This window comes from Lynx rufus, unplaced genomic scaffold (genome assembly GCF_022079265.1).
Source record: "Lynx rufus isolate CCGP_SWC_20201006 ecotype Redwood Valley unplaced genomic scaffold, mLynRuf1.p SCAF_7, whole genome shotgun sequence".
NCBI classification, from domain to species: domain Eukaryota; kingdom Metazoa; phylum Chordata; class Mammalia; order Carnivora; family Felidae; genus Lynx; species Lynx rufus.
In genome coordinates, this window is record NW_025814889.1 from 120576697 (window position 1) to 120599217 (window position 22521).

The 22521-nt window shown below is 38.5% G+C and overlaps 1 protein-coding gene across 5 annotated transcripts in view; it reads right to left on the minus strand.

Moving 5' to 3' along the window:
• Nucleotides 1-21104, minus strand: part of ANKS1B (ankyrin repeat and sterile alpha motif domain containing 1B) — a 1075523-nt gene extending 1054419 nt beyond the window's left edge. For all 5 annotated transcript variants that reach the window (XM_047066127.1, XM_047066126.1, XM_047066125.1 and 2 more), the window contains exon 1: nucleotides 20935-21104. In XM_047066127.1, coding sequence (XP_046922083.1) covers nucleotides 20935-21068 — 134 coding nt within the window. In that variant the 5' untranslated portion in view covers nucleotides 21069-21104. The remainder of the gene's footprint in view (nucleotides 1-20934) is intronic.
• Nucleotides 21105-22521: the final 1417 nt, after the last annotated feature.

Consider the following 22521-nt stretch of genomic DNA (forward strand, 5'->3'; position numbering starts at 1 on the left):
AGGCAACAACAGTTGTTGGAGAGGATATGGAGAAAGAGGAACGCTTTTGCACTGCCAGCTAGTGGGAATGCAAGCTGGTGCAGCCACTCTGGAAAACAGTATGGAGGTTTCTAAAAAATTAAAAATATAACTATCCTACGACCCAGCAATTGCACTACTAGGTGTTTATCCAAGGGATACAGATATGCTGTTTCCAAGGGACACATGCACCCTAATGTTTATGGCAGCACTGTCAACAATAGCCGAAGTATGGAAAGAGCCCAAATGTCCATCGCTGGATGAATGGATAAAGATGTGGTATATATATACAATGGAGTATTACTCAGCAATCAAAAAGAATGAAATCTTGCATTTTCAACTATGTGGATGGAACTGGAGGGTATTTATGCTAAGCGAAATTAGTCAGAGAAAGATAAATACCGTTAAGACTTCACTCATATGAAGACTTTAAGATACAAAACAGATGAACATAAGGGAAGGAAAGCAAAAATAATATAAAAACCGGGAGGGGGACAAAACAGAAGAGACTCTTAAATATGGAGAACAAACAGAGGGTTGGTTACTGGAGGGGTTTTGGGAAGGGGGATGGGCTGAATCGGTAAGCGGCATTAAGGAATCTACTCCTGAAATCACTGTTGCACTATATGCTAACTAACTTGGATGTAAATTTAAAAAAATAAATTAAATTAAATTTTAAAAAATAAAGTGTACGTGGGACTTCAGCCACATGCAATTGGGGAAAATAATACTAATCTCTTAGGTTTGCTGTGAGAATTGATCATGAGATGATAAATCTAGATGTTCAATGAATACCCACATTCCCTTAATCTTATATAAATTTATGAAGCAAAATTATCTAACAACTCTTTTCCTTCATTTTGCTTAATTTTCATTAGCTCCCTCCACCTTATCATCTCTTCATTCATTCATTTAGGTTCAAAGTTACTAAGAGCATGAACTTAACACTGCCTCTCCTAAAATATCTCCCAGACATTTCTGGAATCCATATCAAAAAGTAGTTATGATTCCAATAGGCCTTTACCCTAAGAACACTGCTTGCCTTTGTTTTAAAGTATCTCCCCCATATCCCATCTCTGATAATCTTCCAGCACTAAGGAGAGAACACTGGCTTTTAAGTTAGGCAATTCTAAATTCCAAATCCAACTATGTTGCTTATTTAGTCAAGTTTCTTACTTGTTCCAGTACTAAATCTCTCTGGGTCTCAATGTCTTATAAACTAATACAATGTCCTCTAAACTACAGCAATGGGCACAGTGCCTAACAGTAGGTGTTCTAACAAATGATTAAATTTTTCTCAGCCCTGGGGTTACTTATCAAACTTATCTCTCAGTCAACAATACTCTCAAAATTACAGTCTAAAAAGATATAGCATGCCCTGTTTCACAGCTATTCACTCATTTTGGTAATCAACAAATAATTTTCAGAATGCCTTATATGTTCTAGGCATAAAATAGTAACATTTGTATAGCACTTTAAAAGATAACTAAGCCAAGATTTCAGGCCTGAAGGACCTCAGGGTCTAGAGTGAAGGCAAGCCTGCAAATAATTACAATTCTAAGGGCTTAAAACAGAGGTGTGTGCAAGTACGAGGATGCACAGAAGATAGAATTCAGGAAAGGCTTCCCAGAAGAGATGATTAGGCTGGAGTTGAGTAGAGGAGGATGAACAGGGCTTCACTGAACAGTGGAAAATATATACTCCAAAGACAGCAATAGTAGAAAGCCCATGATGCCTGTTCACAACTCCAAGTATAGGAATCAGGTATGGTTGGAGGAGGTTGCTACAGCAGACTGATGGGAAATGAGGCATGTAGGAAGGAGCCAAATCATAAAAGGCTTCAAATGATATTCCAAAGAGTTTGGACTTTATTCAGAGGGTAACAAGTTTCAGAACAACTCCTCTGATGGCAGAGGAATCAATGGGTTAGAAGGGCTGATACTGAATGGACACAAGTAGGAAGGGAAAGAATCAAGGATGGCTTTAGGGTTTCTAGCTTGAACAAATGGTGCACAGTAGTTCCACTAACACAAAGGAGTCATGCAAGTGGCAGAGCAAAACTGTAGGTAAAAATAATGAACATTTCAAGTTTCATAACTCCATTAAGGGGAAGATGTTCAAAAAGCCACTTGAAATAACATGCCTATAGTACACGAGACAGGACTAAATTAGAGATACAGATTTAAGGATATATATTTGGGAGTAATAATTTTTAAAACCAATGAACATATTTTAAAAGAAATGTAATTCCTTTAGACTTCTCCACCGATTTAAAACCTTAAATTACCACCGATTGCACATATATTAAATTTTAACATAAAAAAATGAAAGGATGTCAACATATTTAATGAAAACAATAAACTTACCAAAGATAAGTATTTTATATTCATTTATCACTTTTCTTCAGCAATCTACTAACTAATAGGGACCTTCTCCCTACCTATAAAATTAATATATTTCCAAAATAATGTTTTCATGGCAAAAAAAAAAATACAGCATGCTTCATCTTCTGAATAAATAAGCTGGTTCAATTTCCTGAGTAAATATTACTCATACTTGACATTGAACAAGTCCAAACTCACTGAAGGAGTTAAGAAATTTCTAAATTCCCAGGAGCAATAAACTTCACCAGAAAATCTAGTCAAGAGCTTATTATAAAGGACTAAAAGTCAATGTCATACCAAAATTTTAAATAACATCATGCCTCCCTCTATTTAATAAATTATTTCAAAATCAGGTCACAATTGACAGACACACTATCTTGGGCAGACGGGAGAGAGTAGATAAGCAGAGAAAATTTCCTTTTCTCTACTGAAGCATGTCCACCAACTGTCATATTTGGAAAACAGCCAAAATGAGCACTTTATTTGCAAAAAGAACAGGAAACTCTTGAAATACTAGCAAAATGTGTGATATATAAATGTAGAATGTAAAGAATTAAGATTCACATTTATGCACATTTGGAAATATTGTTTCTAAGGCATAGATTAAAAGCACAAGTCCATCCCAGGTAACAAGCTCTAAAACCAAAGGTAGGTCTCCCTGAATCCCTGGGGTAAGTGTCACCCTTTTCTGCTAGGCTGTGACCATTTATCCAGAATAAGTTTCCCATACATATTTCCAAGACAGGTATCTGGTCTCATAAGTATTTTACCTGAATTAGCCACAAAATATAGCGTTGAGAAAACCATGTTCAAACCATGTCTCTTTCTCTTAACCTTATTTTCCTTATGTTTCCTAACTTTTCTAGCCCCCCTTTGTCAAAGGGTATTTTCTAGTTTCCTGGCTACAGGGTTTACCAAAGACAGCTGACACAGCTAAGTTGCTGAAGGAGAACAGCTGAACTATTAAGAAAGGAAATCAGAAAGGAAAGAGATGGAAGCTAGAAATGTTAACTAGAGAGGAAACAGAAAAACCCCAGACTTCCTCTGAATCTGTATAAACTTGTAACTCTAGATTAATGTTCTCAATTCAGATAAGAGCCCAGAGGCAATTAAGGATCACCAAGAGTTTTCTAAATGGGCTTCTCACTAATCTAAAAAAAATACATATTTTAAAAAAACAGAATGGTAAGAGTCTGGATAATGCTCAAAGCCAATAACCAGGGAGAAGAGAAGTGTAGGCATTCATTTTGTGTGACTTTACTATTGGAAACTCCCTGGCAGTTATAATATTGCTACCAATGCTGTTGTCACCTTAGATAAGGTGCCCAATCATATCACGCCATATTTTGGCTCTTTCAAGAAGTAAAGGAAGCATAACAGAGAGGAAGTGAGAAAGGCAAGGTGAAGACTGATTTCTGGTTTGGCTGTATTCTCTCAAGTTCACAAAATAGTCAAGGTAATACAATTTATTCCAGACACCCTTTTTCTAAGATTTTTTCCCCATCTTCCCCCCAACCATGAGGTTAGGTCCAAAGAGATTCATCAGCCCCTAGTATATGCTATATAACCTTTCCCCTGATCCTTGCTCCCTTGATTCCTGGTCTTTCCAACTCTTGGCAGCTCAACTTTTCTTTGATTCTACATGTATATATTATATAATAATATATATATTATATAATAACATTATATATATATATATATATATATATATATATATTTGTATAGTCCTATAAATCCCCATTTCCATGTAAAGAGCAAGCATACAAGACTTCAGAGGAAGGTCACATCAGACATGGATCTTCCACCACTCCTTTCCATCACAGAAACAATATATGCGTTGCATTGCTAAGAAAACATTATCTGTCAATTCAAGAGTTTTGGAAGGATTCTGAAGGTAATGGGGAACAGGTAGAACAGATACTCTGTGTGGTCTCTTGTTCTGCAAATGAATGTCACGAACTGCAAAGTGTAAACCCAAAGATTCCTTAAAAATAGAAAGCCAAGATACAAAAAGAAATATTATGAAAATGTCATACATTATTAGAAGTGTTACTGCTGATAAGAAAAGGTTAAGAGGGTAAAAAAAAACAGTAAGAAAAATTATCTCTTTAGATCCCCAGATATTATCTTGCACATTAAGTGTGTTGTTTAAATCCAGGCCTCTTTGGGGGCGCCTGGGTGGCGCAGTCAGTTAAGCGTCCGACTTCAGCCAGGTCACGATCTCGCGGTCCGTGAGTTCGAGCCCCGCGTCAGGCTCTGGGCTGATGGCTCAGAGCCTGGAGCCTGTTTCCGATTCTGTGTCTCCCTCTCTCTCTGCCCCTCCCCCGTTCATGCTCTGTCTCTCTCTGTCCCAAAAATAAATAAACGTTGAAAAAAAAAATTAAAAAAATAAATAAATAAATCCAGGCCTCTTTGGTTCCCTTCTTAGATAGTAAAACCAAAATTGTGATCACCATTCCATTGAGCTTGTCTTCCCACACCTAGAAAGAGAGAGCAGCAACTGATAATACTGCCTGCTGCTTGTTTTCTCTTGAATTTGGCATAAGTAGATGAATGGTCTTTTAAAGTATCAAACATAACTGAATGAATTATTTCTGCAATGTTCCCAAACTATTTTTTTCCAACTGTTTGCAAGTAAGGAGGGTATTGGTCAGCGATATCAAATGCTTACTAAAAGAGCTACCTGGAAATTTCTTTGCTTAGATTTGATTCTAGGAATTATGGACTCCTGGCAATAATTTAAAGTCTAGGAAATCCCTAGTATGAATTACTAACTGTCCTGGTTCATTCGAAGCAGTAATTACTTTACAAGATGTATGTAGATGTACCATATTTTAAAATATAGTTAGTTGGTCAATTTCCTGACATATTTTTTGTGACCTCTTAAAAATCATAGTGGCAATATCATATAACAAGAAAAACCTACTTGCTGAAATCCTTATCTCTATCAAATTCTGCAAACTCAACTTCCTCGGTGAATGACAGTTCTTATCTCAGTGTTTTTGTAATTCTTTTTTTTTGCATTATCATCATCTTACTAAAATTCTTGAGAATGCACTTTGCTGACAATTATGATACTTTAAGCTAAACAGAGAAAAAAATATATAAAGATTTTCTGCCTCTCAGTCAATCTGGAGGCCTACTACACATCCATAATAATATACAAGAAAGAAAAGGCTCATTTAAAAAATGTAAAGTGCTGACCAACCTATCAAACTATCATCATCTGTCCTCCAAAATGCCAGAAGAAATAGAGTCCAGGAGATGTGCCACACAGTAGTCAAGCTTTGGTCATAACCTCCATGTTAGCTAGAATTGTTAAGTGCCCCAAGCCAAACTTTCTTCCAACACAAGGGTATAGTATTGCTGACCTGGAGAGAGCTTTTTACCATCATCATCACCATACAGCATTACGTTACTCTCTTGTCCCACTTCTCCGACTTTTTCCCTCTTTTCCTTCCTATTTCCCTTCTCTTCCTAAACAATTCAGTCTCTAAAGCCATAAAGAAGGGCAGGGAAAGATAATCATCCACACCAGAGGGAGAAGGGAGGCTGCAGCAGCCTATGGCAAAGTGACAGAACTGAAGCCAAGGGAGGAGATGTTCATATTGAAGGCAGCTGAATATGGGGTGTCACTGCCCAAGTAAGTTGGAAAGGGCATCACTACAGGGGAGGTGCATGATGTTACAGGGTTACAGCTCCAGTAGGGTGAAGCTCCAGTGTGGTGGTGGCAGAAGGGAACATCCAGACATAGGGTGTCCAGAGTCCAAAAAGGGTAAAAAGAGCATCTAACAGCAAAGGTGACCCAATTCAAGTGGTTAGACCCCAAGTAGGATAGAAAGGGTATCCCTCTGTAGATGCAAACTGGCATAAACAGTCAGAGCCTGTAAATGGCAAGAGGGTGTCAGTGTAGAACAGACTAACGTGGGTGGCACAGCCTGAGTTGGGTAATAAAGACAAACTTGGGAGAGTATGGCAGTGGAGAGGAGGACTGGTTGCATACAGGGAGATTTATCACATAAGTATATGTACCAAAGAGAACAGAAGCCAACTTTTTCAGTATCAGAGCAGGAATGTAAAAATATAGGAAGGGAGAAACCAAAATGAATCATGCCTGTGGAGTTGGACTAGAGTTAGATGTATCATTGTAAATCCATGGTTTTCAATAAATATAGGTAGATATATATATATAAATGTGTGTATTTCTGTGTGTGAATATTTTTTTTTCACTAATGAACATACTTAGTATCCAAATCTTAGCATCTAATTACCACTTTCCAATAAAAGGAACTATGGCTTCTTAGAGAAATGGCTGATCCAGAACTGAGGCAGAAAAAGATGAGTCCTAGAACATTTTCCGATACCAAAATCAAGGAAATGCTCAAAGAATGACTCAGAGAAGCCAGTCTTAAAGGACTTACACCGGCTAAGTGTGAGGCAATTTAAGCATCAAAATTAACAATGACAATAGTACATTAAAATCCATGCAATAGGGGCGCCTGGGTGGCGCAGTCGGTTAAGCGTCCGACTTCAGCCAGGTCATGATCTCGCGGTCCGTGAGTTCGAGCCCCACGTCGGGCTCTGTGCTGACTGCTCAGAGCCTGGAGCCTGTTTCCGATTCTGTGTCTCCCTCTCTCTCTGCCCCTCCCCCGTTCATGCTCTGTCTCTCTCTGTCCCAAAAATAAATAAACGTTGAAAATCCATGCAATAAAATAGCAAACCATGAGTCCATACTTCAATAAAATAAATAAAGTCTGATGAGGAACAGGATATTCAGATAGTTAAGTATACCTCCCCACAAAATAGTTATTACAAAGGGAAAAAGAGTAATTGTATATAGTGAAAGCTAACATACTATCATAAACAAGTCATTAAAGTGAGCATCATGAGCAACAGTAAAATCAAAATCACATGCCACCTGATAAGATATAACAAAAAGAACACACATCTTTCTGTGATATTCCTGCCAAGGATGAGCATAACGTGGATCTAATCATAAGAAAACACCAGACAAACCCAAATTGAGGGACATTTTACAAAATAACTGGCCTATCATCTTCAAAAGGTATCAAGATCATAAAAGTCAAGGAAAGACTGATAAACTGTTCCACACCAAAGAACATTAAGCAGGTGTGACAACAAAATGTAATGTGTGATTTTGAACGAGATTCCAATGAAGCATTGTTGAGACAACTGCCAAAACCTGAATGGGGTCTAACGGCTGTAAAATAGCAATATTAATTTCCTGCTTTTAGTAGTTGTATTGTGGTTAGATAGGGAAATATTCCTACTTTTAGAAAATACAAACTAAATACAAACTAAAGCATCCAAAGGTAACAGGGCATCAGGTTGACAACTCAGTCTCACATGGTTCGAGGAAAAAGTTATTTGAACTATAGTTCCAGCTTTTCCACAAGTATGTGATTATTTCAAAATCAAAATTATTTTAATTTTAAAATGAAAAATATAATTCTAGTTCCAACCATTAAAAATTCCCCAAAGTGGGGTGCCTGGGTAGTAGCTCAGTTGGTTAAGTGTCTGACTTTGGCTCAGGTCATGATCTTATGGTTTGTGAGTTCAGGCCCCACGTCAGGCTCTGTACTGACAGCTCAGAGCCTGCAGCCTGCTTCAGATTCTGTGTCTCCATCTCTCTCTGCTCCTCCCCCCGCTCTCGCTCTCACTTTCTCTCTCTCTCAAAAATAAATAAGCATTTAAAAAAAATTTTTAATTACTTAAACCTGGGGTGTGTGGGTGGCTCAGCCAGTTAAGTAGCAGACTTGATTTCAGTTCAGGCCATGATCTTATGGTTCATGGGATCAAGCCCCTTGCTGGACTCTATGCTGACTATATACAGCCTGCTTGGGATTCTCTCTCTCCCTCTCGCTCTGCCCCTCCCCTGCACATGCATGCTCTCTCTCTCTCTCCCTCTCTCTCTCTGTCAAAATAAGTGAATAAACATTAAAAAAAAAAAAGAATTACTTAAACATGACTCATGGTCAGATTCAGAGCAATATATTGATATGCAATGGGAGATGGGAGGCGAATGTTGACACTGGACTTGTCAAGAGAAAAAGCTGAATTTGTGAGCTTACATTCCATGAAATTAGAAACTACTATATAATTAGCTATCATCTCCTGTGTGTAACTTCCATAATTGCCTAGAGGGAAGAATCTATTTTCTATACTCCAAAGCACCATCACCATGCTGAATACATAGTACACACCCTCAAAATATTTGTCAATTAACAATGCTTTAAAAAGCAAGATAAAGAAAATATCAATGATAAGCTTATTAGGAAACCATTAACCGCATGGATTATTATAGCACAGCATGTACAACTCCAGAGGAACACAATCTCTTTCTGCTCAAATTAGCTTTGTGAGAAATGTGGAAGATAACAACTAATGTTAAATATCTGGTGACCAAGTATTACTCCTAAAAGTAGGCAGAAAAAAGTAATCCCTATGTCTGGGATCAGAGGAACACTGAGCAAATATATCACCCCCAGTGGTCTGTCTTGGTGCCTACACCATTAAAGATTCAGGTTAAGACAACGTACCTAAAGAAGTGACCTATTAATATGCAAATATCCCATAGCTCACATCAAATAGAGATACTCATGAAATTTATACAATTATTCCTTACACAGCATAATGTCTCAGTAATAATAATAACCACCAAAACACATGAGTCCCTCCTATGTGAAAGGCCCTATGCTAGATGTTTTATATAAATTCTCTTTAATCCTTACAAATCTACAAGATACATAATATCATCCTCACTTTTAAATCAGGAGACTGATCGCTTCTCGGCCTTTTGGCTAAGATCAAGTGTAAATCAGGAGACTGAAAGTCCAAAGAAGTTAACTAACTTTCTCAGGGCCAAATGTCCATTCAGTGGCAGAGTTTTCATTCAAACTTAAGACTGACTTTTTCCATTACATTCTGTTGCTTCTTTCTACCATGACATTTACTGTTTCTTCAGTGTAGATCTATGGCATGAGGGAATAAGATGCAATTTAGAAAATTTTTTGGTAGTACAGGATACAACTGAAAAATTCTAGGTTTCAGGTAAAAAAAAGACAAAGAATGCCCCAGAATAAGAAAGCAACAAAGGCTCAGCAAAGGGACAGAGGGGAACACAAACAGGGGATGAGAAGGTCATAAGGACAAACTGCCTGGTTACATGGTTTTTCTACAGACCCTAACACTAGATTTGACAAGATCCTTGAGCTAATAATGAGCTCAGTTAAAACTATGAGCTCAGACTTACTGGCTTGAACAGATGAATCATAAAGTTAAATGAAATTAAATGAAAACGATGGTGAACACTGTATTTTCTTCCTTTGCATGAAAAGGAAGAAATGAGGAGAAATAAATCACACCCATCTGGAGACGTGGCATGGACAAGTTATTAAACCACCTTTGAAGACAACAGAAGTTAGATACCATTAAGCACCCAAAAATTTTGGATAAAAGAGTTCCACCCTATTTTAAAGTAAAAATGGTAACTGATGAAGAAATATCCTAAGACATCTCAAGTTATTTTAACACCGAATTCAGTTTATCATTCATCTGCTATCAAGAAACAAACGTAAACAAAATATTGCCTATAACGCAAAATTACATGATGAGCATAAAAATAATTGAAAATTATGTAGGAACTGAAATATGTTTCTATATAATTTTGTAGAAAATGTACTTTCTATTTACATACTGGAAACACACTGGTATTTTCATATTTTAATCCACGACATACACTGATCCCTATGGAACAAGAAAGCAACATGGCATAATAAAAAGTTACGTGGGGACTGGAAAGACCTGAATTTGAATCTTGTCTGTCACTTACTAGCTTTGCAACTTTGGGAAAGTTATTCAATTTTTCTTCTCTTTTGCTCCATATGTAAATATGGGGTTAATAATATATATCTTTCAGGACTGAAGATTGGATATAAAGCAAATAAAGCAATTTGGAACACTAATACTAGCAATTTCACTTCTAGAAATATATCCTAAGAAATACTTTATGAGAAAGATGTTTTGTATGACAATGTTCACCATAACACTACTTATAACAATAATAATAAATAAAGTAAAAATCATCCAGGTATCTAGATTAAAAGAATATTTAAGTAAAGATATATACAACTGGTCGTGGGGAGGGTTCACCTGGGTGTCTCAGTTGAGCATCCAACTCTTGATATGGGCTCAGGTCATGATCTCATGGTTCATGGGATAGAGCTCCACATCCGGTCTGCACTGACAGTGCAAACCCTGATGGGAATTTTCTCTCTCCCTCTCTCTCTGCCCCTCCCCCACTCACATTCCATCACTCTCTCTGTCTCTGTCTCTGTCTCTCTCTCTCTCAACATAAATATTTGAAAAAGACACAATTACCTAAGGAAGCTTATGAAATGCATATTCCCAAACCTTTTACTCAAAAATTCTAACCCAGTAGGTCTAAAGTGAGACCAGGAAACTCATGTTTAACAAACAACCACAGGGTTGATTCTAATACAGGAGGTCTATGAAAATTCTGTATTAAATGGAGTATTTTAATGATGCCATTAAAAATATAATTATGAGGAATTTGTAATAACACTGAAAAAGTTTATGATAACTACTAAGTGAAAAATTGAGGATTCAAAATGTATGCTTTATCTAATAACTATATTTAACATACATATGAACAAATAGTTCTTAGCAATAGAATTAGGGGTGATTTTTTTCATCTTTTACCCAGTTACTTGAAACAGTCATGTTATCATCATAAACACATACATAAGTTACATATGAAAAACTGGAGAAAAAAAAGTCAATGGATCACCATGCCCTTCGGATTAAGTTCAAACTCCTTAGGGCAGCAGACAAATCCTTCAATCTCCAGACTTATCTCTTATCCATGCTCTAAGCCAAACTTATAATACCCCAAATTATATTCTACATTTTCAAATACCATTATTGAATACACTATTCCTTCTTTAGGAAAGCCCTTCCCTCAAACTGTCAGCCTGGCAAACTCCCATTCATCCAATAAGATTCAGGAATCACCTCTTCTCTTGAAGTTTGCCTTGACTACTCCTTCCAGAGAGAATTAAGGGAGCCTCCGTCTTGCTCTTCATATTCCTGTCACACTACCTTGGTAGTTCCATTAAAATAAATATCACGCTGTCCTTCACCCCTGTGTTGGCATATCTGTTCCATGATTTCTACAAATACTTGGGGTTAGGTAGAAATGCTCTCATTCAATTTTAGAATCCACAAGGTACTCAATAAACATCTGTGAAAATAATGAGCATTCTTTGTTATTGTTCTTGGATGTCAGTTCCCTATGAAATCCTGACTGACTTGTTGGTTAGTTGGAAAGTGGTTGGTTCATTGATTAATAAGTCATGGCCTAAATACACCCTAATATATATCATAAAACATACCAGTGAAAAAAACTTATAGGAATACTTTAACCATTGTTCATAATTCTTCACCTTCTCTGATTCTCTCTTCAAAGATTCTATCAAACTTCAGAGTGACAGATCACTCTGGTCACTAGCACAAGCAAATAAACAGGCAAACTCTGTCCTGGAGCACCCCTCTGCTGCAGTTTACCATGCCAATGAACGTCTCTGCATAATTCCTGCTACTCCTCCCAAACACACTCCCACTCACTCTCATGTCCCATACTAAGAGTAAAATAGCTATACAAAACAGGGACAATTCTGTAAGTAAATATAGCAGTTTTTTAGTATATTCAAAACATAAAATACTATATTTAGCATATTTATATGATACATAAAACATTTAAAATGCAGATCTGCAACTAGAGGTACCAAAGTAGGACTCAAACTGGCTAAATAGCAATTTAGGCCAAAAAGGAAAAAAAAAAAAAAGAAAGAAAGAAAGAAAACTTTAATGTGGAAGAATGAAATTGGGATTGTGATCCAGGGCTCATAACTTCAAATGCCTTCCCTGTACAGTAAAACATATGTTTATGAAATAACCCAGATACTGAAGTTCTAAATAATAAGAAAATGCATTTAAAAGATTTTGAATCTCAAACCACATTAGATGTCAAAGCTCTTCTACAATTCTATACCATGTCCTTATCACCTCCGATTATATAATACATATGTACATCTAAGGAATAACTTCTGGAAACAGGCAAACATACCACATGCTGATATCTAAGACAGGTGTGCTAATATAACATATCCAATACAAAGTTCTAGTGGGGCACCTGGGTGGTGCTAAGCATCTGACTCTTGATCTCAGTAAACATCATGATCTCACAGTTTATGAGTTCAAGTCCCACATAGGGCTCTGCACTGATGGCACAGGGCATGCTTGGGATTCTGTCTCTCCTCTTTGCCCTTCCCCCAATTATGTGTGTGCACTCACACACGCGCTCTCTCTCAAAATAAATAAATAAAAACTTTTATATAAATAAAAAATTTTTTTAAAGTTCTAGGGACTAAATAATTAGCAAAAATAAAAGTCTTTTCCAACACGAGCCCTATGCTATCCCATTTCTCATTTCTCCAATCAAATCCTCCTCTTTCTACAGCATCAACCTTGTAAAGAAGGCAGAATTAATGACCACCTTTATTTTTTTTTTTTTTTAACATTTATTTTTGAGGCAGGGAGAGACAGAGCATGAATGGGGGAGGGTCAGAGAGAGGGAGACACAGAATCTGAAACAGGCTCCGGGCTCTGAGCTGTCAGCACAGAGCCTGACGGGGGGCTCGAACTCATGGACGGCGAAATCATGACCTGAGCCAAAGTCAGACGCTTAACCGACTGAGCCACCCAGGCACCCCAATGACCACCTTTAAAGAACCCCTCTTGCAAATCTGGCAAAATTCATTCCATCAGCTCTGCTAATAAGAGCTCCAAAGCATTCTTATGTGGGCCTAAAGTTTTGTTTCCCCTTTAAATATTTTTTTTTAACTTTACTTTTGAGAGAAAGAGACAGAGCATGAGCAGGGGAGGGGCAGAGAGATTGGGAGACACACAATTCAAAGCAGGCTCCAGGCTCCAAGCTGTCAGTGCAGAGCCCCGCACGGGGCTCGAACCCACGAACCACGAGATCACCACCCAAGATGAAGTCGAACGCTCAACCAACTGAGCCATCAGGCACCTCTTGTTTCCCCTTTAAATGAAAATACTAAAACAGCTTCCTCTTCCCAAAAGGCTTTACCAATCAATCACACTTCAGCTCCCACAAACAGTGTTTCAAGGTGAGATGAAGTTAGGAAAGATACAAGGCACTGAGCCCACAGTCAGAGGAGAAATTAACATTGAGGTAGGCAGGAAACGACATGATGAAAGCAAACTCTGTAAACTCTTTGCTTTTGAAGGTCCAGTATTTGTTCTTCTTAATCTATGTCTCACTCACTATACAGTCCATCCCAACTCTTCTCCTCACACAAATTCTGCTTTTCCTTAGGAGAGGGACACTTGGCACAAAAACTAGAACCAGGGTGAACTTGCAGTAATTAAAATGGAGAAGAGGTTTTCTTTGTAAAAAAAAAAAAAAAATTGTTTAAAAGAGAGAGAGAGAGTTTTGGGTAGGAAGGATTAAAGGAAATGTGGTGTGGGGAACAGAAGTATCAAGCAGGCAGCAAGAAATGAGGTTGGCTGTTGATGACCACATCTATTAGTCAAGATTGATTCAATTTGATCAAAGAATGATGACAAGTCTAGGCCAACTGTCTCAGTTCACTTAACTAGAAGTAATTAGCCACTTTAAATAAAGCTGCTCTCACAACACAACAGAACCTAAAAAACTCTACAGCACAACTGAATCTAAGTTCCATTTTACACATTCCTGATGACATGCTGTTAAATTAAGTTAGCACTATCTCTCAGAAACAGATTCAGAGATGAACACTCTTTGAAGACTGCAGAAGAACCTAAGAAAAACAAAATTTATCCTTGACTATATATTTTGATCCACCCTCAAAAGTCACCCAGTTTCATGCCAGACCCATGTTTAACAAAAATGCAGAATTCACTTCCTGTCCTCCTGATGCAAAGGAAGAAAACTGGACTCTAAGATGAGATCCTAGATCTGTGTTACACAAGAAATTTCACTGGATTTTAAACTGGCATTGTGCCTCTGCCTGCCATATGGTGTACCTGACCATGTCATCACATACATGAGAAAGAACTAAAACACAGATGAGTCTTCTGTGTAAATTCCTGCTTTTAAAAATATAAAATATTCTATGATGAAAAACCAAAACTCATCATATTTCAATTAACTAAAGCTATACCACAATATGTTTAAAATGGAACCAAAGATACACTAAAATGCATTAAATGTTTAAAAACTTCAGGTTCTATAGGATAAAATTAGTCTTTTCTAACCCTTTATTTGAATTATACCTTCCATTTCTAGTTAAATACTCAAGAAGAATGTCCTAAAATAGGCTCCTTGAAAGAACTTTCCAAAACTGCATCAAATACATAATAAATTATTTCAGTATACAATTGAACAAACCACATTGTGTTTACTGTCACCTGAGAGGTTAAATTGCTAAAGTCAATAGAAGCAATGCTGAATATTGTAAGCTTCTGCATTAATGTCAGTCAAGATTTGTTCTACCCTTCCACCAACTGTAAGAAACCACTGAGATACACTACGAATTAGGCAATGTAAGAATGGACAGGGTGAGTAGTAGCCACTGACTGGCTGTCCTAATTCCCTGCTACACATCAGTCTTACTGTTTGGAAGAGGAAGCTGAAAACCTAGCTTAGTAGAGAAAGAGGTCAATACCAAAATTCCTTCTCCTCTCTCCTTACTCCCCATTGTGCAGCTGGCACTGTTCACTCTGGCAGACACAGTTCCCTGAACATAATGGTGCAATCACCGCTTCAAACATCATTACTATCTAAAATAGATAACCCACTTGCAACTTGCCTATTTTTATAGATATAACATTTTCATGCAGTTTAACTGCTCTATTTGTGATTTATTCCATTTAACCAATGCAGTTTCCCCGAAAGTGAGTACCTTTATCAGAGTCCCAATAACCACAATTGCCCAAATAGTTGTGAAAATTACAACACTTTGGAGTTGCCTCTTATCAACTTGTACCCATCACCAAAAACTTCATGAACTGAATCCTAAATCTGAAAAATGTATAACTCTCTGGTTTATATGTCTTTAAGGACTAGACACTATTTTCCCCTACTTCTTACTGATTTACTTTGTCACATGGGAGTCTTGAGAATTCAATTCTTTATGTCCAACAAGAATTTACTAAAAATAGTATATATAGTATGCAAGCCTTTGATTCATTAAGAAAACCAAGTAAATTTAAGGCATTAAACTTTTGTTTTATTAAAATACAAATAATTCTTAATCTTGACTCATTAAGAAAGAAATGATTTAATACACATACTAAATAGGAATTGTTTTTGTTTGCATTAAAAGGTGGCTGTGCCAAAGAGACTTTAAAAGGTTTTGCAGCTGTCTCATGAAAGATGTTAAATAAAATAAAATTTCACATATCATATGGAGGAAGAAAAAGGAGGTGATTCAATTTGAATACTCTGATGAGCTCTAATGAGCTCAGAATTCTTTAGGACAAAAGGGGGTAATGAGAAGTATAAATGAAAACAAACACAAAAAAGAAGTATTTACCTGGGGAAATGTTAATGTCCCTTTCAACTAAGTTTGAAAAAATGGAGGGAGTTATAAAAAGTTCACTTCTATAACAGTTAATGTAAACTTAAATTCTGACAGAATAACTGTAAAACTTGCTTGTTTTAGACCACAAGAGAATTTCCTGTAACATCTAACAATGCCAAGAATCTGATTCTTCCCAACTTCCATTTTGCTCCTACCATCCCTAGTGAAAATCATTTTCAAACCAGAAAGTATAAACAAATAATGTTAGGGATTATTGAAACTTCAAACAGACAGAGATCATAACAGACAAAGTATATCCAGACCCAGAAGAATTAGGTACAAGGGCATAGAAGGAATTTTCATCAGAACTAGGCATCCATCATCCATGGTTCGCTACCATAAACAAGCTATAATAAAGTAGCCTGATTTGGGTGGAATTTATAGACTTAATACTAGAGGTATATCAAAGGAACGCCATAAACAGGACACAGCATGACTTCAGAAGGGCAATGGATAAAATACCTCAAAAGATTCTCACAGGTACATCAGAGAGAAGCAGCTGAATGAGAGTTCTATTAAGTGGCTTCAATGTTGGTAGAAATACCATGTATAAGTATTGCTACTTTTAAATTTATAGTAGGCTAAAGAAAGGTTCTTTAGAGACATATCATGGTGTGTGGAATTCCAATTATGGAAAACATGCATATTAAATCTATAGATGATGCGGAGGAAGAAGATAATATGCTGGAAGACAGACTCAAGAGTCAAAAAGATCTACATAGATTATAAATACAGGCTAAAACAAGTAAGATTAAATGTAATAGGAATGATTTAAATTCAATCCACACTTTTACAAGTATGATAGGGGAACCACTGCTTCATAAGTCATTGAAAAAAATACCTGGAAGTTTTGAGTATCTGCTCAATGTGAGCCAATGTCATTATATACCTCAGAAAAACTGACCCTCATTAAGGTAGATCTTAGATCAATAATAAAGAGGTAATAATTTCAATGTTTTTAGTAGCTGCTATTAATACATGTTTATTTTAGAATACTGGAAAATGTAGAGAGCAAAAAGAAAATAAAGATCATCCACAATTCTACGACTCAAGGATGAATGCTATTTTTTACATTTTGGTGTTTATCATTCTAGACTTTTTCATGTACATTATAAATTTTCACACTTACTTTTTCTTAAAAAAAAAATAGGGTCATACCACAAATGCTGTTTTGAAACCTGTTTTTTTTTTTTAATTCAACAGTATATCAGGTCCCAGTATATTCACAATGGTCAACTGATATCTTAGTGCATTTTGTTCATTTCTGCTCACCACCTTTAAGAGTCATTGCAGAACTTGAGAATATGCAAAGAAGGGAAAAAAGAGAATAGTGAAAAGTATGAAAATGTAAGTTCACCTATATTCCACTTCCAAATAATACCAACTGCTAGAAATTACAGGGAGGTCAGGGGTGCCTGGGTGGCTTAGTCAGTTAAGCGTCAAACTTCACTCAGGTCATGATCTGGTGGTTCATGAGTTCGAGCCCCTCGTCAGGTTCTGTGCTGACAGCTCAAAGCCTGGGAGCCTGTTTCAGATTCTGTGCTCCTTCACTCTGCTCCTTCCCTGCTCATGCTCTGTCTCTATTTCTCTCTCTCTCAAAAATAAATAAACACTAAAAAAATAAAATAAAAATAAGAAATTACAGCGAGGTGGATATCAACTCAATAAAAGGAGAATGTTTTTAATAATTAGAGCTGTCAAAAAAAAAAAAGGAATGGATCTAGTCATTTAAGAGTTTTATAAGGCTAGAATAACTAACTGGTAAAAGATGTTGCAGGTGATTCCTCTAGGTCAGAAGTTGGATAAAAGGTCCCGTTTTATTTATAGATTCTATAATTCTAGTGGAAAATTTACTAAGGAACTTTACTCCATGTCCAATATGAAGCAAATCTTTAGTAATCAAGACCTTAAGAAATAAGGTCAAATGCTTTAAAGCTGCATGAGAAATAACAACACTAATGATAAAACATCAATGTGTTAAATGCTTTGCATTCATTTCTTCATATTTCATTTAATTCTTACAACAACTCTGTATGATAGCTACTATAACTATTCCCATTTTCTAGAAGAGAACAGTGAGGCTTAGAAAGATTTTTATATTTATTCAAGGTCATTCTTTTGCTGAAAACTGCAGTGTCACCCAAGCATACCTGATTCCCTATCATATATCTACTGCTCACTTGGGAATATGTCATCAAAACCATCTTCAGAAAAGTTCTTAGTGATCCCCCAAAGGGCAGTCATGAGGATTTATTTGTCATTAGGAAAAAAATTAAGGATTTTTAAATCAGATTATTCATAGCAAAAAAAAAAAAGTAGACTAAACTACGTATTTTAAACTCACAAATCAAATAGAATCAATGAATAAGACTTACAATGTGGAAAAGCAAATTTAAATCACAGAACTTCAAATCTTTGCCATTACTAATTAAGTGACCTTGGGCAAGTCCTTATCTTCCTATCTCTAGTTCTTCACCTGTGAACTGAGGCTCAGCCACTTAAGGCTGATATAAGAATTGAAGGAAATGATACAAGTAAGCATTTAGCACAGTTATCTGACACTACCTATTACACAACTAATAAAGGCAGGGGGGAGGTAGTGGCAAACCTATTCTGCGGTCATTCCGAAGTATTTTAAAATGTCCAAGCGTCATTATATTTGAAGAGGGAGGGGCCACCTTCTCCATCATTATGTAAATAAATTTTTGAACACAATCATTTGTGAAATAAAGTAACAACTAAATTAAATGTGCTTTCTTAGGAATTTCATTTTATGCAAAGGATCACCCAATGCAATTTCAACCGTCATATTCTTCAAAGACATTGTTTTGGTTGTTCATTTAGTATGCGATAGATGCAAGTTTAAGGGTTATTGGTTTTGATTTTGACTTTTACAACTTGGTTCAAACTCATGAGAACGTTTTTTTACTTTTGTTTTCTGTGCACATTTGTTATAGAGCTCTCACCCCTGACAAAACCAGCAAAAGAGAAAAAACCTCTTGTTCAAGAAGTTTAACAACTTAGTTTACCAACATTAAATAGTTGGTATTTTATTCCTAAAATTTGCCACCTACTCTTTTTTTTAAATGGCACAACAGAGAAAGTATTTAAAAGATGTTTGCCTTTAAGTTCTATCACAAAGATATGCTTTTTAAAATATTATTTATCTTAATAACATTAACTGAAGTTATCACTGTTCCCAAAGAATTCCTTAGTGTTTGTCCAAAGGAATTGATTATTTAGAAACCTCTTTCAGAATACAGGTTTCTAGCCATAATCATTCTTACAACTAATTCAATCAACTGGTAAACACATTTACTTTACCTGCAACTTTAAAACCGTAACCAGATAAACTGCTTTTGTATAAATAACCCATGACTAGGGGCAGTTATTAGAGCTATAATCTGAAACATGTCCACACTGTCTACTTGTGTTTGAAAGTAAAAATTACTTACCAACAGAGTACACCCAAAGAGTCATCGCTCCTAAGATCAACTAAAAAAATGTCCCATATTCATTCATTGATCTGAAGTGAATTATTATTCCAATAAAATGTCACTATTAAGTATATATGATCATATATGGAGCTTTTTAAAATCCCATCAACTATTTGCCAACTAAATTCATTTCACTCTAATACAAATGTTTTCATTTTCCCTACAGGCCAGTACTATAATTAACTGCATTGTCTGACCACTACAACATCTAAGAACTTGTGTAAAGAACACAATATCATCATCCAAAAATCTGTATTAAACACTTGTCAAGAGTAGCACAAAAGAGTATTTAAAAACCAAAAAAAAAAAAAAATCATTTGGATTTTTCAAATTTTTACAAGTACAGCTGGGTTGCTAAAGAGATGTTTTAGGGTGAAGCTATGAATGATGATTGATGCCTCCAAAAATATCCAGGGTAAAGTGAATAGCCACAATTTTATAAACTAAAGAGCTTTCCTTGCATTTTATCTAATGAATATTCTTCAGGCTTCTTCCCTCTTATTTAATTCGTCCATCAATTCAACTCTCAAGTTCGCAGTTTCTCAAATATGCAAATCAACCCTATTTCTAAGGTACTGCCTGCTGAATAAAGACCTTGACATTTTTTTTAAATGTCATCTTAGAAAGAGTATCCAAGCAATATTAGTCTCGCCCGCAACATCTTCATATTAAAAGGCCTCTACTACATTCCATACACACTATCCCAATCCTGACCTGGCATCCTTGGTCCTAAAAACCAAGTTGCACTGAGCTAAGTCCAGGTAACTGGAAGTACTGCTGGGGCTGCTAACCTGCCTCATCAAGTTTTACACACACCCTGTACAGATGACATCTCATCAGAAGGTTCGCTTGCTTCATTTTGTGGGATCACAACCCACAGCACAGCAAATGCCTTCTGCAAGAGAAGGTAGCAGCAACCAAAGGCCGTGGCTTTTTGCAGGGTAAGTGAATGCACGCAATAGCTTCTCTACCAATTTCATGCAAATAGACAAAAAAGGCTGGGTTCGACACTGAAAATACATAATAAATGCTGATGGAAAGCGAGTGGAACACCGATTTTCTTCCAACAACACTAGTACATGTACAAGTTCTGCACCACAGTTCAGAGAAAAGTAGCTACTGACGCATTGATGGAAGGCTATTTTCAAATTACTCAAAGAATCTAAGGCATCAATCTGACTGGGAACCTCGTGCCTCCTCTCCACACACACAGTCTGTTTTCCTGCCTAATTTAAGAATGAATCGCTGGCAGCCACCAGGTGCACTAACCATGAAGAGGAGGACGTATCTATCACAATGCAAAACGAGGTATGCAATCCCAGAACTGGTTCCCGTCCTTACCTTAGCAGATTAGAAAGGGGCAGGGGTCCGGATCCACCGCCCAGGATCCCTCCTTTCCTGCCAGACAGGAGTTTCTCCACCAGAGCCACATTTCCAGTGCGGGCAGCTTCCAGCAGCTCCTGGTCCTTCCCCATAGTCTTCCACCGGCTCCCTCACAGAGTCCTTTCCCCCCACCCCGGGTCCTCCTCCCCGCCCACCCCCACTCCCCAAAATCCAGGGCCCTCCCCGCCCCACCCTAAAATAATGCAAGAGCTTCAGCAAGAAGAGATTCCTGCAGCCCCAAGCCGGGAACACCACTCTCTCCTCCTCTTCGGGGCGCAGCTTTTACAATGGGGATCAGACCATGTCTAGGAAGAGGGGCTGGCCGAGCGGGGAGCCGCGACGCGCCCCCACAGCCACTCCCCTGAATTCCTGAAGCCTCGTTCCCGCGGGTGGGGCGTGAGAGGGTGCTTTTGAGGAGCGCGAGGAGGATGCTGAGGACTGAGGAGGTCGCAGGAAGAGGAGGCGGAGACAGTCCTCGCGGGAGCCCGAGCGCAGCGAACAACCGCGTCGGCGGCCCGCGCACCCTCACGCCGCGGCCCGGGCTCTGATCAGCTTCCGCGCCCCGCGGGCTCGGCGGTTAGGTGGCGGCGTCCGCGGCCCGCGGCGGAGAGGAGCGCGCGGCTGCGGCCCCGCCGGCCGTGGTCCGCGCCGAGGCTGGGCGGTGCGGACGAGCCGCGGCGGGCGCGTGCCGAGGGCGGCGGCGGCGGCGGCGGCGGCGGCGGCGCAGGGGCTGAGGCAGGGCGGGAAGGAGGGCGCCCCGGTCCGCCGCCGGCGGCTCTGAGGCCTGGCGCGCGTGGTGGCCGGCGCGCGGGGGGGCGTGTGCGCGCGTGCAGGTGCGGCCTGAGGGTCCGTCCCGAGTTGGGCGGGGGGCGGGGGGCGAGGGGCGGGGGAGGGGGCCGGCCCGGTGTGGGGGCGGGGCGCCAGGATGATATTATCTTCGTTTTTGTGGGCGGGGACCCTCCCTCTTCCCTTCTCCCTCCTCCCTCCTCCAGTCTCCTTGGGAGAGGTTTAACCGTGTGAGGACTGGAGTTCTCCTTGCCGCCTCGACTCCTCGTCAGCTGGGCCGGCGCGGGCGCCACGCCTGGGGTCAGGCACGAAGCTTGGAAAATCCTCCATGACCGAGATGAGGAAAAGCTGGTGTTGCCGGGAAGGGGCCCTTCGCCAGTCGCTTTTGTCGGTGCCGGCACAACTTGACCTGCGTTTCGCCCTTCCATTTACCTCCACGAGACGAAGGTGATCTGCCCTTGGTTAGAAAGGTTTGTTTTATTCCTAGTTTCTGTGGCACTGGCCACGTACAGTTTGTGACGGTTCCAGTTTCTCTAGTCTTTAATCAGCCCTATATTTCGGCTGGGCTTTGGAGATCTACTGACGTCTAAAAATACCAGGGAAGAGGCTCTAATTGAGAATTTCTCCACGTGCATATTGGGAAAAATATAAATGGGCATGGATTAGAGACCCACTTTTAATGTGCATATATACATCAGCAACTCTCATTGTACATGTTTGGCTTGATTTTCTTCGATTCTCTCCTTGCCCGTGGTGGAG